The sequence below is a fragment of the Myodes glareolus genome, chromosome 26, assembly GCF_982192425.1.
Source record: "Myodes glareolus chromosome 26, mMyoGla1.1, whole genome shotgun sequence".
NCBI lineage: Eukaryota > Metazoa > Chordata > Mammalia > Rodentia > Cricetidae > Myodes > Myodes glareolus.
The window spans coordinates 27628031-27643386 of NC_142051.1; the positions used below are offsets into that span (position 1 = coordinate 27628031).

A 15356-nucleotide genomic window follows, 5' to 3' on the forward strand; every position below is an offset into this window, starting at 1 on the left:
AAAAGGGAAAGTAGCTCTCTGTATATCTTTTAGAGTGATGCTTCATCATCTGAGCGTCTCCTAAAATGTGAACTAGGTTTTCTGGTTAATTGATTGAGCAAATATTACCTATTATTCGAGTCTCTGAAGTGATGGCTTAGCACTGGTAGGTAGGCTGATTCGATTAACTGTGGTCTCCAGGACTCTAGCATACTTTCTCTGTCACGAAATCTACTTACTCAAACTACATTTTTCTTTGAAGTTTCAGAGGTATTTTATAAAAGTGAAAAATATGTCTTAATATATCATGAAAATACTGAGATACTAGAAAATACTTTTTTTTAGTTCCAGAAAGTTTCTTTAATTTTTCTGATTGACAAGTAGTTTGTCATAGTGTTTTATTCAAACACTGTAACATTTCTACTTTGATTCTCTAGTCATTTAGTTTCACATCTCTGTGCCTAGCCTGACAACAAACATCTCCTTTGGAAGGTTGGATGGTAAAGTGCATTCCTTAGGTTAAACATAATGATAATTCATAATTGAATCTCTAAGAGATTACAGCAGTCTTGAGATTTTTATATATATATATATATATAATATTTGAGAAAATATGTGTGATTAAATGAAAAATACTAATAATTATGAAGATAATGAATTGATCATAGGTTTCATAGATGGAACAGTTCATTCTATAATATGTTTTTATATTGTCCATAACAGGAAAAGAAAATAAGACTGCTATAAATATATTGAAGTTTTGCTCCAAGTTGAAACAATTTATTTTTTTAAATCTTAGAGCCACTTAATCAAACTCTCTTATGCCAACTAATATTTTTCAAGCTGATTAAACATTAATGGGCACATATAATTAATAATTTTATATTTACCTGGATTGGAGGGATTTAAAGCATGTGATTTCTATGATGCATGTGTCAAACAATGAATATGAAGACTTATTTTGATGTTACACATTTAGAAAAATTTAGGGTGTGGTATAGGATACATTCCTATATCTTAGATTTTTTAAAAGTTCAAATAAGTGAAAGAAATATTGTAAAACTCCCCAGAACAAGGTGCCAATATAACTTTCATTCATGAATTGTAATGAAATGGAACCACAGAAATTAGAGAGCTTACCCCTCATAAGTAAGTAAAATCTGATTGTGACAATATAGTTTACTGGAATAGGCATGTTATCAAGTAAGGCAGAATAATTGTGTCATGGCCAATCTACCTTCATTATTACATAGCTATCTGTAATTGTCAAATTTTGTGTTATTCAATTCTGAGTCTAATTGTTTTCATTTTCTAGTGCATGACCAACTTTCTAATTATAGAGCTTATCTGTTTGCATTCCAACTCAATAAGAAGTGCATTTGCCATTGTCACTGAAGTGGATGATATATTTTCATTCCAAAAATTTGAAAGATAATTTGTTGTGTTGATTGCTTTAGCTAATGAATACTCAGTATACTCTGAAATGCTTATGAAAATAGAATCTTTATTTACCTAAGTGTAAGAAATATGTTATTGCTTTTGTTGGTTAAGCAAGAAATGGGCCAAATGTTGTATCTCCATCAATACTATCTGTCTCTGTCAGAGATCCAGGAATCTCAACTCTACTCTTAGACACATAGCATAGACCTTTATGCTATATTATGCAAAGAAAAGTATTTCAAAGCCTGAAAACAACGAAGATTTCCTAAAAATTAAGGAGAAACTTAATAAGGGGTTGCCACATTGCTTTCATGTTTACCTTTCAACTTGAATTGATTGTGAATGATTGCATGAGTTATCTTGCTATGTTGCAAGAAAACGAGACCAGATAGGTAGACTGAAATTGAGTTCCTAAAAAAGGTAGGATTCTATATATACAATTACTTAGAACCTGGCAAGGCGAATCTATATTATGCGGTTCCACAGTGTAGCTCACTACAGTCTCTTTGAAATCTCTAGGTCACAGCCATTACATTTCAGGATTTGCCCGGCTGTAGCCTCTCTACACTGGCAGAGTGCACAAATCTTCAGCTTCTGTCCCTCCGACGCTGTGGCTTAACTTCTCTGCATGGCCTGAACCGCTGCAGAAACCTTAAATACATTGATGCGCAGGCAAGTTGCATCTTTTTATCATTTGCCATACAATAGATACTAACTAGCTGCATGTTTAGATTTCGGATATGATGATTTTGAAGAAGCAATAAAATAGCTTGATGCATGAGGTTTAAACAAGCAGCACGGCCCTAAGGGGACTGAGTAGATAGGCTGAGGGTATTCTGAGCCAGTAATGAATGATTTTGTTTTTTAAATGTTGAGGTAACTGTAGCAAATGACAACAATCTTTAAAATAATATTAAGACCTGGCTTTGCTGGAGCTCACTCTGCAGACCAGGATAGCCTTGAACTCACAGAGATTCTCCTGCACCTGCCTATTTCCCTCCTGAGTGCTGGGATTAAAGGCGTGCACCACCACGCCCAGCAATAATTTGTGTTTTTAAGAACAACTTGTCTTAAGGGTCTTTTGTAGATTTAACATTTCCAATTCAGGTTGTCAAAGTGACCAGTTGCTTCTTTTAAAAGCCTGCTGTGAAAAGAAAATCAGTTCTAAAATTTGTAGTTTCCATTTTCTCATGTTTGGTTATATTCACTTAGAACGTAAATGTCTAGACTAGTTGTTTACTAACTGCAGTTGGTAAAGCACACAGATCATCAGCAAAGTGTAAACAGTATATTCTACTCTCAAAGATTGCAGGCAACCATGTTTAAATTGTCTTAAGATGGTATGATGTCTAAGCAACTAAAATAATTGAATTTTGTACCACTATTTTCAGAATAAAAACAATCATTTTAATTTTTTCAGGAAAAAAAAATATCCTGTGATTTCTGTGATTCTGCAGCCAAGCCTGCTTGGCTGAACATTTTATAATTATCACATATTAGCTGGGTTGAGAATATCCAAAATCCTACTTTTTTAGGCTATTGATAAGGCAGTCTCAAAGGTTAGACTATTTTGTAACTGTTAGGGGTTCTTTGTTTCCAAGAGTGAGCTTTGATGCAGTCATGTGTTAGTATGCCAGTGCACATCAAGCATCTATGTCATGTCATCCAGTGTTTCATTGGCTGAGCTGTGCGTTCATGTGGGAGGGAACCACATGTGTGCCAATACTGGGTTGTCTGGTTTCTAGGTGATTTTCCGACTCATGTTCCTTCACAATCTGCCACCCAGTGTCTTCTTTATGAATCGCCTATAGAAAATAGGCTCCCGTCCCAAGGACCACAGAATTTCTTTAGTTAATGCCATCAGTTCATAAACTGCATGGTGGACGAGCAGCTTCTCCGTGCCCTTCCTCAGATACACTTGTGAAAGCATGGTCCTTACAAGTCAGAGAGATGTGCAGTAAAATGGGATGTTCCCTCCCCCCCATCCACTCAGGAATCATGGTGAGCAGGGATTCAGTTAATTACCACAACCTCTCCCATCTGAAAACACAAACAACATCATTGACTAATATTCCACTGTGCTTATTTGGGTTGTTCAAATATTTTGCTGTATTATCCTCTATATTTTTGAAGAATATTGAACCAATGTAAAAATAGCCAATTTTTTGTGTATTAATTTTTCTTCTTCATAGTATAGCTAGTTACATGATTAGTTTATTAATTAGAAATTTATGTGCCAGTTTAGACATCGTATCTCAAGCTTAATATTTTGAAAGAATTAAGTATTATATTTATAAGATATTGAAATAAAATTATTGTATTTGCTCTTTCTCTGCTTCAGGAAAACCACATTGAGACTATCAATTGTGAAAATCTGGAAAATCTCTGTGTCCTTCTTCTTAATAATAACCTGCTGACGTCTATTCATGGTTTGGATGGATGCACAAATATCCAAAACCTCGAACTTTCACATAACAAAATCACTCGAATCAGTAAGATCAATTTTAAATATTTCAACATTTATTTGGCATAATTCTATTTTTTTTTCATTCACCCACTTTCAAATTAGCCTCTCTGAGAGCTGGGGCGATGTCACAGTTGGTAAAGTGTTGACCGGCAGGCATGAGCGTCCTAGTCTGACCTCCAGAGCCCCTGTAAACAATCCTGGGAAGATGTGAGGGAGATGCTTAGGGTTTAAAAATGCTTGCAGTTCAAGCTTAGGATTGAGTTTGGGTCAGAGAACCTATGTAAATGATACCTGAGTATGGGAACCTACTTGTAATCCCAGTCACTGAAGGAGAGGACAAGGAATCCTCAGTACAAGCTATCTTTCAAGATTAATCAGTGAGTTCTTGTTTTAATAGAGATTCTCTCTGAATGAATGAGAGGGTGGATCAGGAATACTAGATCATTACTTCAACAACCACCTTAGGCCTTCACATGCACATTTATCTACAGTGTTCCATATGTATTTTAACATGCATACAACTTGCATACTATATACACATATGTGCACACCCATATATACACATGAGAAGGGAAAAACAAATCAGGCTTGAGAGCATACATTCATAATCTCAGTTGTAAGGAAGTAAAGGCACTCCGATTCTTGAACCAACCTGTCCTCATTAGTGAAATAGTGAATTGCAGTGCAATAATGTTACACATCATAAATATACAAACACACACACACATGCATACACACATAGTAGACCACTGCTCTGATTTGCTCATTTTGCTAATTTTACTCCTACTTCATCTAGAGTATAAAAATGGCATTATTGTAATGTATGTTAAAACAACACAAACCTTGTGTCCTAAATGAGGAGCCATTAGTAGTCTCTGAAGTTAGGATATTCCTTTCTTTGTTTTTTTCCTTATAGAGGTGAATTAAACTCCATTGGGGAATTTAAAACTCACATCTGTGGCCTAATTTTATTGAACCTGTACTTGCCCCACTTCTCAGCATTTGCAATACTATTTTCCTATTTACTTGCTTGTTCCTATTAACTTGCTATTCAATAAATAGATCACTTGATCTGACTGACTCTTTCTACGTTCACTGAGGCTGCTAACATCACACAACATAGTGTATTAGGGTAAATTTCCAATGAGGCACCCAGTACCTCATAAATGAGTGTTCATAGCTGTGTATCTGCAGCTGTATACTTCATGTATACTGCAGCTTTCTAATCCATGCAGTTGAACAGATTAATACTTAATTTTTTTTGCAAATTTAAAATCAGATACTGAAAGGACCCTGTTAAGGACTGAACAGTTAATAAACAGTCAAGGTTTGTAAAAAGTTGGGGAACTTGATGAAAGTTTGGCTCTGATAGCTCTACAAATAGCTAAAAGTCTGCTTCACCCCATGGGTATCACCTTACCTCCTCTTCTATCCTAGTCACCATTAATCCTGACTGACATAGAAATATCTGGTGGGAGTGGAGTATGTATTTATTGGGAGTGCAGTATGTTGAGGAGATAAGTCAACCTTCTCTCCATGCAGGTCACATTCTATTGAGATTTCTCAACATTCCTTCTGTGTGTTTACTTATATTTGCTGTTTCTTTCTTTGATGTGGGAAGACTTAAAACATTTGTGAAAATAGAATGATACAACAGAAACTCGACATGTCCATTATATATATTCAGTGCTTGCCTGAGTTTTCTTTATTTCTATTTTAGTTTTTAAAAGAATACTTAACTGTGATTCTATATCTTCATGTTTGAAGAAACAGTTTCTGGGAAAGGAATATTTTTTTACTTAACCACAGAATATTGTTGTACCCAGTAAACCTAGTAATGATTCCTTACATGAACCAATAATACGTGATCCTATATTCTTATTTTCTCAAAAGTGTCACATTTATTTGAATACTAGCATGGATCATAAACATTTTTCATTTATCACAATCTTGAAGTCCTTTATCTATAGCAATCCTCTTAGCTGTTATACTCATGCATTCATTTGTGGCAAAACCTAAGTATGGCATAATCCTCCTGGCTTTGTACATGTGCTTCCCTTGCGGCATCAGTAAAGTTGCTCCCCCAAGCCTGATAGAAGGCTTTGATCAACTTGGATTTCAGCTGTGTTTACAAGACTTCTTCACTGATGCTGTGTTGTCATCTACCTAGTCCTGGGGTAGGGTCTTCCCTGCAATGTTGTCAACCTACCAGGAGATACATTATGAAAAATCATTGAATCTCCCTTCTTCAGTAGCTGTCCAATGTCAATAGCTCTGCAGCTGGTTCTGGAATTTCATGCCCACCTTCCCCCATCTGTGTGTGATTTTTGTTTGGTTTGAGCTTGTGCATACTGTTGCAATCACCGTTAGTTTCTATGTGAAGCTACCCTGTTGTTTCTTGAAAATACTGTTTCCTTAATATTATCTCTTACCCCTGGCTCTTATACTCTTTCTGGCTCTGAACTTTTGGGAGAAGTATGATATGTATGTCCTACTTAGGGCTGAGCACTCCACGGTCTCTTTATCTCTATAAGTTAACAAATTGAGGGTTTCTGTGCTTATTGGCAAGAAAGCTTTTATGATGAGTATTGAAAGATGTTTTGATCATTGAGGACAACAATAAGTCATTAAGAATAGTTCTATTACTGTATCCTTTAGTAATAGGTTCTTTTCTGACCAATCTAGCCACAGGTCTGTAATCTCTTTTGTGGTGTCAGGTAGTCACATCATGGAAAAGAATTTAGATTCTATCAGAAAGTGGTTGGTTACCCCCATAACATTTGTGCCATTACTGCACTAGAGATCTTATCTAGCCAAGGCAGTCATTATTGTAACTCAGTTATAATTCCATACAATTGGATGAACTATTGAAAACTTTTTTTCTTCAGTAGCGTGCATGACACTTTCTAGCACCATAAAAGATAGCCAATAAGGAGTTAGTTTCCATGTGACTATCATCTTGTTTTCTTCACATTCTGTGACTTAGGTGTGTTGATTCTTCAGCAATAGGATCTATTAATAGAGCCTTGAAAATTTATGATGGGTCTTCCTATCTTGGTTATCTTAATCAGGAGCATCCCTCTCAGGCATCCACACCTATCTAGATCATTCCTCACAGATAAAACCAGCAGTTCCTTTCATAGGTGAAACTTGATCCTGTCCAGTTTTTAATCAACTTTAGCTACCACATCATATCTATATCCATAATTTTACTAAATGTGGCACATTTTTTAAAATGTATTATTTGAAAGGGATTTTTTTTCATTTTACATACAAAAACAATTTCTCCCATTCTCCCCTCCTTTTGCTTAAACCCCACACCTTCCCACTACCTAATCGTCCATCTCTTCCTCAGATAGGGTAAGTAAGGCCTCCCATGGAGAATCTACAAAGTCTGGCTTATCAAATTGAGACAAGACAAGCCCCTCCCTGCTGAGCATGGTATCCCTTCTTAGGAAATGGGCTTCAAAAAGCCAGTTCATGCACTGGTGATAAATGCTAGCACATTTTAAGTAATGTTATTTAAAATTCTTTAAGATTTTCACTTATTATGGAGTTTATAACAGTCCTTTTCCTTGACTGCCTATTATCTTTTCATTGTGAGTTACTGACTGATGTTAGGTCAGATAATTTGCTTTGATTCGTATTGTAGGCCCAGGAGTTTTTGTAATTTAAAAAAGTCTGTGTTGTACTTCCTTAATACGTGTAGTGTTCTTTTGCAAGTCTGATAGTAGCATAGAGTATATCAGTTTCTTTTCTGTTCTTTACACTCTTCATTTGTATTCTCAGACACTTCATTCTAGTATTGTGTATGTATTGGTATAAATGCTTAAATCATCACATACCCTTTCTGCAGGTTCTGATATGTATTTTAATTGGCTTTGCAGTTGTATGTTGTTTTTCTGAAGATTTACATTTTTTTGTAAAAATATTTGTGATTCTTTCTCATCTCTCATTTCCTTCTTGTTTTCTCACAGCCAGAGAGAACCTGCCCTTCTACTATTTAGAATAGTGCATGGCTTTCTTGTCATCTGAATATGGTATTATTTTAATGAATGTTTTGTGGGCCTTGGAAAGGTGGCAGACTTTTGTTTTTCACTGGGAGACAAACTTCTTCTATAAGATGTATCTCAGTTATTTCATTTAAGCTGTCTATCTGATTGGTTTTAGACTACTTTCATTGTGAGATTTTAAATGTCAGCTATTAGTAGTAGTAATAATATTGTTAACAGTACTATTATTAGCAACATATTGCTTTGCATAGCTTTGGCTTTCTGCTTTGAGACTGTGCATTTCTACATTTTCAAAGAAGACTGTCATTTTTATTATGAATTTCAGCCTTGAATATTATGCTTCCACATTTGCCTCTCAAATGTCCTTGAAACTAAAGCTCATTTTTCCTTCATGGCTTTTCCTTGGTTCTTCCATACTGATCATCTTCTACTTCAGAATGTTTCAAATATCATTGGTTTAGATATGTATATTCATAAAGTTTAGATTTGGGCCTACCCTTTTGATCCATGTTTAAAGTTTCTGCCACACAGGCGCTCTCACACTTGCAGTGTTCAAAAAGCTGTTTTGTTAGGTTTCAGCTCTGTCATCTTATTCTGCAGTGTGTTCTCTCTTGTCAGAGCAAAGCCTTGCCAGTCATAGGTGTCCAACTAATCTATTGCATCCTCTTAATTCCCACAAGATTCCCTCTGCACAAATGTTGATTCAGACTGGATTATGTCAGTTGTGACTCACTCACTCTTGTACTAAAGTTTCAGGTTTGAAAAAATTTCTTGTATTTCTCTTCACTAATTTTCTGAATGCAAGGGGACAGTTGGTTTTAGGTAGCTTCCATCAGCCAACCCCTTTCTATTTTATGTTGAGAAAGAAAAGTATCACTGTTTTTCAAAGCCATCTTTTCTTCAATATCTTAAAGGGTATACTTTAAAATATGATTTATAGCATGATTAATAAAAACCCAAACACAAATATTGGGGTTCCACCTGAAGGTCAGCAAAGCAAAACAGCCAGCAACAGGCTCTTACCTATACCTCAGTCTGAAATGCAATCTTGCCTCCAGAAATCTCCGAATAAGACTATGTCTGGGAGCTGTCTCCTCTCATTTTATATTCTTCTCTAGGGCTGGGATTAAAGGTGTGCACCACCAGCCAGTTTATATGACAAACTAGTCTGGTTATTGGGATTAAAGGTGTGTGTCACCACTGCCTAGTCTGTAAGTCTGACCAGTGGGGCAGTTTTACTCTCTGATCTTCAGGCAAGCTTTCATTATTAAAATACAAATGAAATATCACTACAATGTTTCCCCAATATCCTGTTTCTATATTCATCTATCATATAATCTGAGAGCTCCCACAATTTTTTCCAAATACAAATAATTGTTACATTTTTGTTTTGTTTTGAAATTCTAGTATGAATACAGATAGGAATAATGAAAATTTTAAGTGAAGGCAAGAGCATTAATAGTATATTACTGTGTGGGCACACACAAGAGTACTAGAGCAAAGCTAAAAAGAGCAAAAACAAACACTATTTTTAATAATTGGTAGAGTTGCCATTTTTATTGGCAGTAGTGCTATGTGGGAATTTGTGTAAGCACTGGATTTCCTGGGACAGGATATCTATAAGATGTATGTGAAGGCTGCCACTGCTTTAATTGATGTGCCTGAGGTATCTCTGTAGTACAGAGAAAACAAGCCTAGGATGCCTTTGCTGTCTTTTGGATGTAGTGAGCCTGCTCTATTTATTGAGTGCGAGAAGAGTGTATATTTGCAAGTGCCTTCCTGACGACCACTGGAGTCTGTTTTTCATCTTTAAGAACAGCCTAGAAAATCTGGTTGAGCTATGGAAAAAGATCGATTTTGTCATTTGGATGATATATTGCTCTTAAGAACTCTCACGAAGGAGCACAAAGATGGATTGATATTTAGAAGTCAGCAAGTTACAGTTCCATTGTATAATATTTCTTAAGTAGGTGAAGTAAAATTGGCAGAGATACCATGCTATTTTATATTTTTAGTTTCAAATTTAATTGAATGCTGATGCTTTTCTAAGTCCTCTCTGTTTTTGCTGTAGGCAATAAGCAATGCTCACTTTAAATAATCTTTATATTATAAAAATATTATAAGTGTCATCTGACTGTGTTTCTTTAGATTTAAATGAACAATAGTGATATTACCATTAATCTCTTTAAATCAATTCATTTGATATTAAAATTGATTCACTGCAAATTAAATAATGCAACATTATAGTGGCAACATGAAATAATTACATTAATTTCAAAGTAAGAGGTACTCTTTGAATAAAAGTACTGGAAAACCAAGTTATGAAACTGAATTTTTATTATTATTAAATTTATTATTTAAATATATTTGCATGTAGTATCTCTGGAAATACACAGTTTTCACTATCACTAATGGGATATACATTTAAATCTTAATGGAATGACAGTACTAATATTTCACCTTAACGAAGTATATACTAATTGTTGTTAGTGAAGTTAAAAGCTAAGCAATTTTTTTTTAGTGTGTGCTTTTGTAGAAGTTGTGTAGTAATATAAAGGGTACTGTTTATGGGTTTTTTATTTAACTTCTTTGTTGATTCTTTGGGAGTTTCACATCTTGCACCCTGATTTTGCTCATTTTCTGGTTCCCCATATTCCTTCACCTCTACAACACCCTCAAAAGAAAACAAAACAATGAATGCAAGCAAACAAAAACAAGGATAAAAGAAACAAAAAAAAAGTGTTTTTAAGTTTCTGTGAATCCTTGGCACTGTTTAGAAAGATATTTCCATTGAAGAAGAATTTGACATGCTCGGAATTTTTTCTGCATATTCACAAATGCTTACTAATCAAGTGATCTTTAGCAAATTCACTTTTATCAGACCAAACATTTAGTTATTCTTTTTTATTTGAATGATGTTTTATTTTTCTTGAATTTTCCATTCATAATTTAGTTTAGTTCGGTTGGAATGCAGTTAAATAGGGATGTTTCCATATGATTTCTATAACTGATGTCTTCTTTTGCCTAAAATTGGGAAAACATTTGTTTTCAATTTGTTAGATGGAGAAACAACCCTGGAATGGAAGTTTGACATTGATGGTTAAAGTTTCTAAAACTGACTTTCAGGCAATCTAAAGATTTTATGTTTTCTTGAAATAGTTTTCTTTTGAACACAGGCAGTTCCAATGAAAAATAGGTAATTTGTAATCAGATATATAATCAAGTATTCTTTATTTCTTTCATTTTCATGTTAGTTCTTAGTGACTTCAACAGAAACATTAAATTTATATTGTTTTTTGAACATAACTCCGTGTTTTATGAAAATAAAATTTTATAAGTATCATTTACAGAAAAATAGATTTTAATATAGCAGAAATAAGTAGCCTTCATTCTAATACGTTAGTTATGTAATTCACATCTCATGCAGCTATTATGAAATAGTTACAGATGAATCTTCTCTTCCTTCACATATTTAAAACAATTATTACCCGTACGCTGAAGTAATTCAGTTGAAGTTACACTGCTAGTAAATGATGTAGGCAGGATTTCAGGTTTGGAATTCATTCTATTGCCTTATTTTTTAATGTTGAGTGGGTTTTTTTAAAAAATGAGATTACGATATAATTACATAATACACCTGCCACACAACCTTTGAACCTAAGACCCATAGTCATTGTGCAAGACACGATGGAAATACATCAAGATTATGTGTTTGAATTATTGAGGAAGAAAATAAAAATTCTAATGTTTAGCATGTAGAAATGTTTTCAGTGTTATACCATAAACATTTGCATCCGCTAGATGGCACTAGTTCACCTTTGGAAAAGCAGTCAGTGCCCAGGTTTACAAGCAGAGAAAAAGCTGACCTTAGTTTCTCAACTAACTCGTGAAAAATTATGGCGAAAATTCACAATATGAATGAGCGCCCTTGACTCCTTCTTCAATGTTTCTTGTTTCTATAGATAATTTAAAACCCTTGAGGACTTTGTACTGAAATTAAAACTCTCAAGGTCAGCTGAGCATATGTGTAGATAGTCATGAAAAAATTTTGAACATAAACACCTTTGAAGAACTGAGAGAGCTTGAATGTTAACATTGTATTCATTGAAAGCTTACTGGCTACCTTCACATCTTTAGCTTTGCTATTTATACCAGGTGACATATTTTATTGTAGGTTGGCTAATTGCTGTGAGAATTCCTTAAAATTGATTAATTTATTTATTTATTAAAAATTTCCACCTCCTCCCAACCTCCCATTTCCCTCCCCCTCTTTTCCATTCCCAAGAGCAGTCAGGGTTCCCTGCCCCGTGGGAAATCCAAGGTCCTCCCCCCTCCCTCAAGGTCTAGGAAGGTGATATTTAAAATGTCTGATCCATATATACCGTGGACTGAGTACCTCGAGCAGTAGACACACTTGGCCTAAGCTCAAGAATACATTCCAGGATTGGGGGGGGGGAGGGCTTTACAGAGCTTTTTAAAGTTAAGAATACCGTAGGTTTTCGAAGTACAACTTGATGATTCTGTGGATTTCTTCTGTGTATGTTGTTATATCCCCTTTTCATTTCTGATTGTGTTAATTTGGATGTTCTCTCTCTTTGCCTTTTGATTAGTTTGGATAAAGGTTTGTCTATTTTGTTGATTTTTCTCAAAGAACCAACCCTCTGTCTCATTGATTCTTTGTATTGTTTTCTTTGTTTCTATTTTATTGGTTTCAGCTCTCAATTTGATTATTTCTTGCCCCCTAGCCCTCCTGGTAAGTTTGCTTCTTTTTGTTCTAGAGTTTTCAAGTGTTCTGTTGACTCACTAGTATGGGGTTTTTCCAACTTCTTCATGTAGGCATTTAGTGCTATGAACTTTCCTCTTAACACTGTTTTCATTTTTTCCCATAAATCTGAGTATGTTGTGTGTTATTTTCATTGAATTTTAGGAAATCTTTAATTTCTTCCTTGACCCATTGGTGAATCAGGTGAGCATTGTTTAATTTCCATGGGCTTATGAGCTTTCTGAAATTAGTGTTGCTGTTGAGTTCTAGTTTTAAACCATGGCAGTCCAATAAGATACATGGGGTTATTCCAATTGTTTGTATATGTCAAGGTTTGCTTTGTTATCTAGTATGTGTTCAATTTTTGAGAAGATTCCATGAGGTGCTGAGAAAAAGGTATATCCTTTTATGTTTGGGTGGAATGTTCTGTAGATGTCCGTTAAGTCTGTTTGAGTCATAACATCTGCTCGTTCCCTTATTTCTCTGTTTAGTTTCTGTCTGGTAGAACTGTCCTGTACTGAGAGTCGGGTATTGAAGTCTCCTACTCTTAGTTTGTGGGGTTTAATGTTTGATTTAAGCTTTAGTAGTGTTTCTCTTACACATGAGAGTGCCCTTGTATTTGGGGCATAGATGTTCAATATTGAGATTTCCTCTTGATGGATTTTTTCCTGTGATTAATATGAAATGTCCTTATTTGTCTCTTTTGTTTGATTTTAGTTTCAAGTCTATTTTGTTAGATATTAGGTAGGATAGCTATACCAGCTCGTTCCTTAGGTCCATTTAATTAGAATTTTTTTCCCCAGCCCTTTATTCTGAGGTGATGTCTATCTTTGAGATTGAGAAAGAAAATAGATCCATTTCTATTGCCAAAACTCAAGTCCAAATGGATCAAAGTCTGTAACATAAATCCAGTCACACTAAACCTCATAGAAGAGAAAGTGAGACGTACACTTGTACGCATTGACACTGGAGACCACTTCCTAAATATAACCCCAGTAGTACAGATTCTGAAAGAAACAATTATTAAATGGGACCTCTTGAAACTGAAAAACTTTTGTAAAGCAAAGGACACAGTCAATAAGACAAAATTACCTCTTACAGATTTGGAAATAATTTTCACCAACCTTACCTGAGACAGAGGTCTAATCTCAAAAATATACAAGGAACTCAAGAAATCGATCATCAAAAAAAAAAAAGACCAAATAATTTAAAAAAAACAAAAAACGGAGTACAGACCTAAACAGAGAACTCTCAACAGATGAATCTAAAATGGCTGAAAGACACTTAAGGAAATGCTCAATATCCTTAGCCATCAGAGAGATGCAAATTAAAACAACTCTGAGATTCCATCTTACACCTGTAAGATGACAACCTATACTGGAGAGGATGTGGAGTAAAGGAAAACCTTCATTATATCTGGTGGGAGTGCAAACGGGTACAGCTGCTTTGGAAATCAGTATGGCGATTTCTCAGAAAATTGGGACCAACCTACCTCACCTCCCATCAATACCACTCTTGGGCATATATCCCAAGGTTGCACAATCATACCACAAGGACATTTGTTCAACTATGTTTATATTATTATTTGTCATAGTCAGAACCTGGAAACAACCTAAATGTCCCTCAACCAAATAATGGACAAAGAAGTTGTGATACATTTACACAATGGAGGGGAAAAAACTAATAACATCTTGAAATTTGTAGGCAAATGGATGTATCTGGGAAACATCATTTTGAGTGAGGTAACCCAGACCCAGAAAGACAAATATAATATGTATTTACTCACAACTGGCTTTTAGTCATAAAGCAAAGTAAAACCAGTTTACAATTCACAATCCCAGAGAACCTATACAACAATGAGGACCCCAAGAGAGACATAAATGGATCTAATCTACATGGGAAGAAGAAAAAGACAAGTACTCCTGAGTAGATTGGGAGCATGGGGATCATGGGAGAGGGTAGAAGGGGAGAGGGAAGGAAGTGAGGGGAGTGGAGAAAAACACATAGCTCAATAAAAACAACTAAGAAAAGAAATCTAAGCCCCAATGGCATCCTGCAAAAACAAAATAAAATAAAAACAAAAACAAACAAACAAAAACACTTTAGAAACCCTGTATAAATTATTATTGTTTCAGTCTTTTGAAGGGAGTTTTTGAGTATTCTTGTGGCTATTTGTTTTATTTTTGTTTGGGAGGAATAACTAACTGCTATGTTAACTAGTAAAGAATAATTTTCTTAAGAGTGATGAATGATTGTCCTAGTTACATTTCCTTTTCCTATCTATGTGAAAAACAAAACAATGACAAAAACATTAAAAGAGAAAGGGTTTAGTTGGCACATCATTCTGCCATTGCAAGGAAGTTAAGGTAGCAAGAGTTTGAAGCAGTTGCTATTCAAGTTATATCCACAGCCAAGAATTAGAGAATATTGAATAATGCATATTACTGTTCTACTTGCTTTCTCTACACTTACTTTCTAAACAAATTGATATGGTGAAATGAGAGCCATTTTCACATATTTTTACCTCTAAATATCTGAATTAACTGAAGGTAGCTTTATATATTCCTAGGACTCCAGATCTCTGAAAGTGCTCAACAATGATGGAAATTTATCCATATATATAATGTGTAGTGACCACTTAAAATGTTTTATATTCTATCTTCTTAAACATTATCATTTACCTCTTCTTGGAGTC

At 34.8% G+C, this 15356-nt stretch overlaps 1 protein-coding gene across 1 annotated transcript in view; it reads left to right on the plus strand.

Moving 5' to 3' along the window:
- Lrriq1 (leucine rich repeats and IQ motif containing 1) overlaps window positions 1-15356 on the plus strand; it is a 158677-nt gene that overhangs the window by 27505 nt on the left and 115816 nt on the right. Inside the window, 2 exon segments of the mRNA XM_087901977.1 lie at window positions 1939-2091; window positions 3761-3911. Coding sequence (XP_087758103.1) covers window positions 1939-2091; window positions 3761-3911 — 304 coding nt within the window.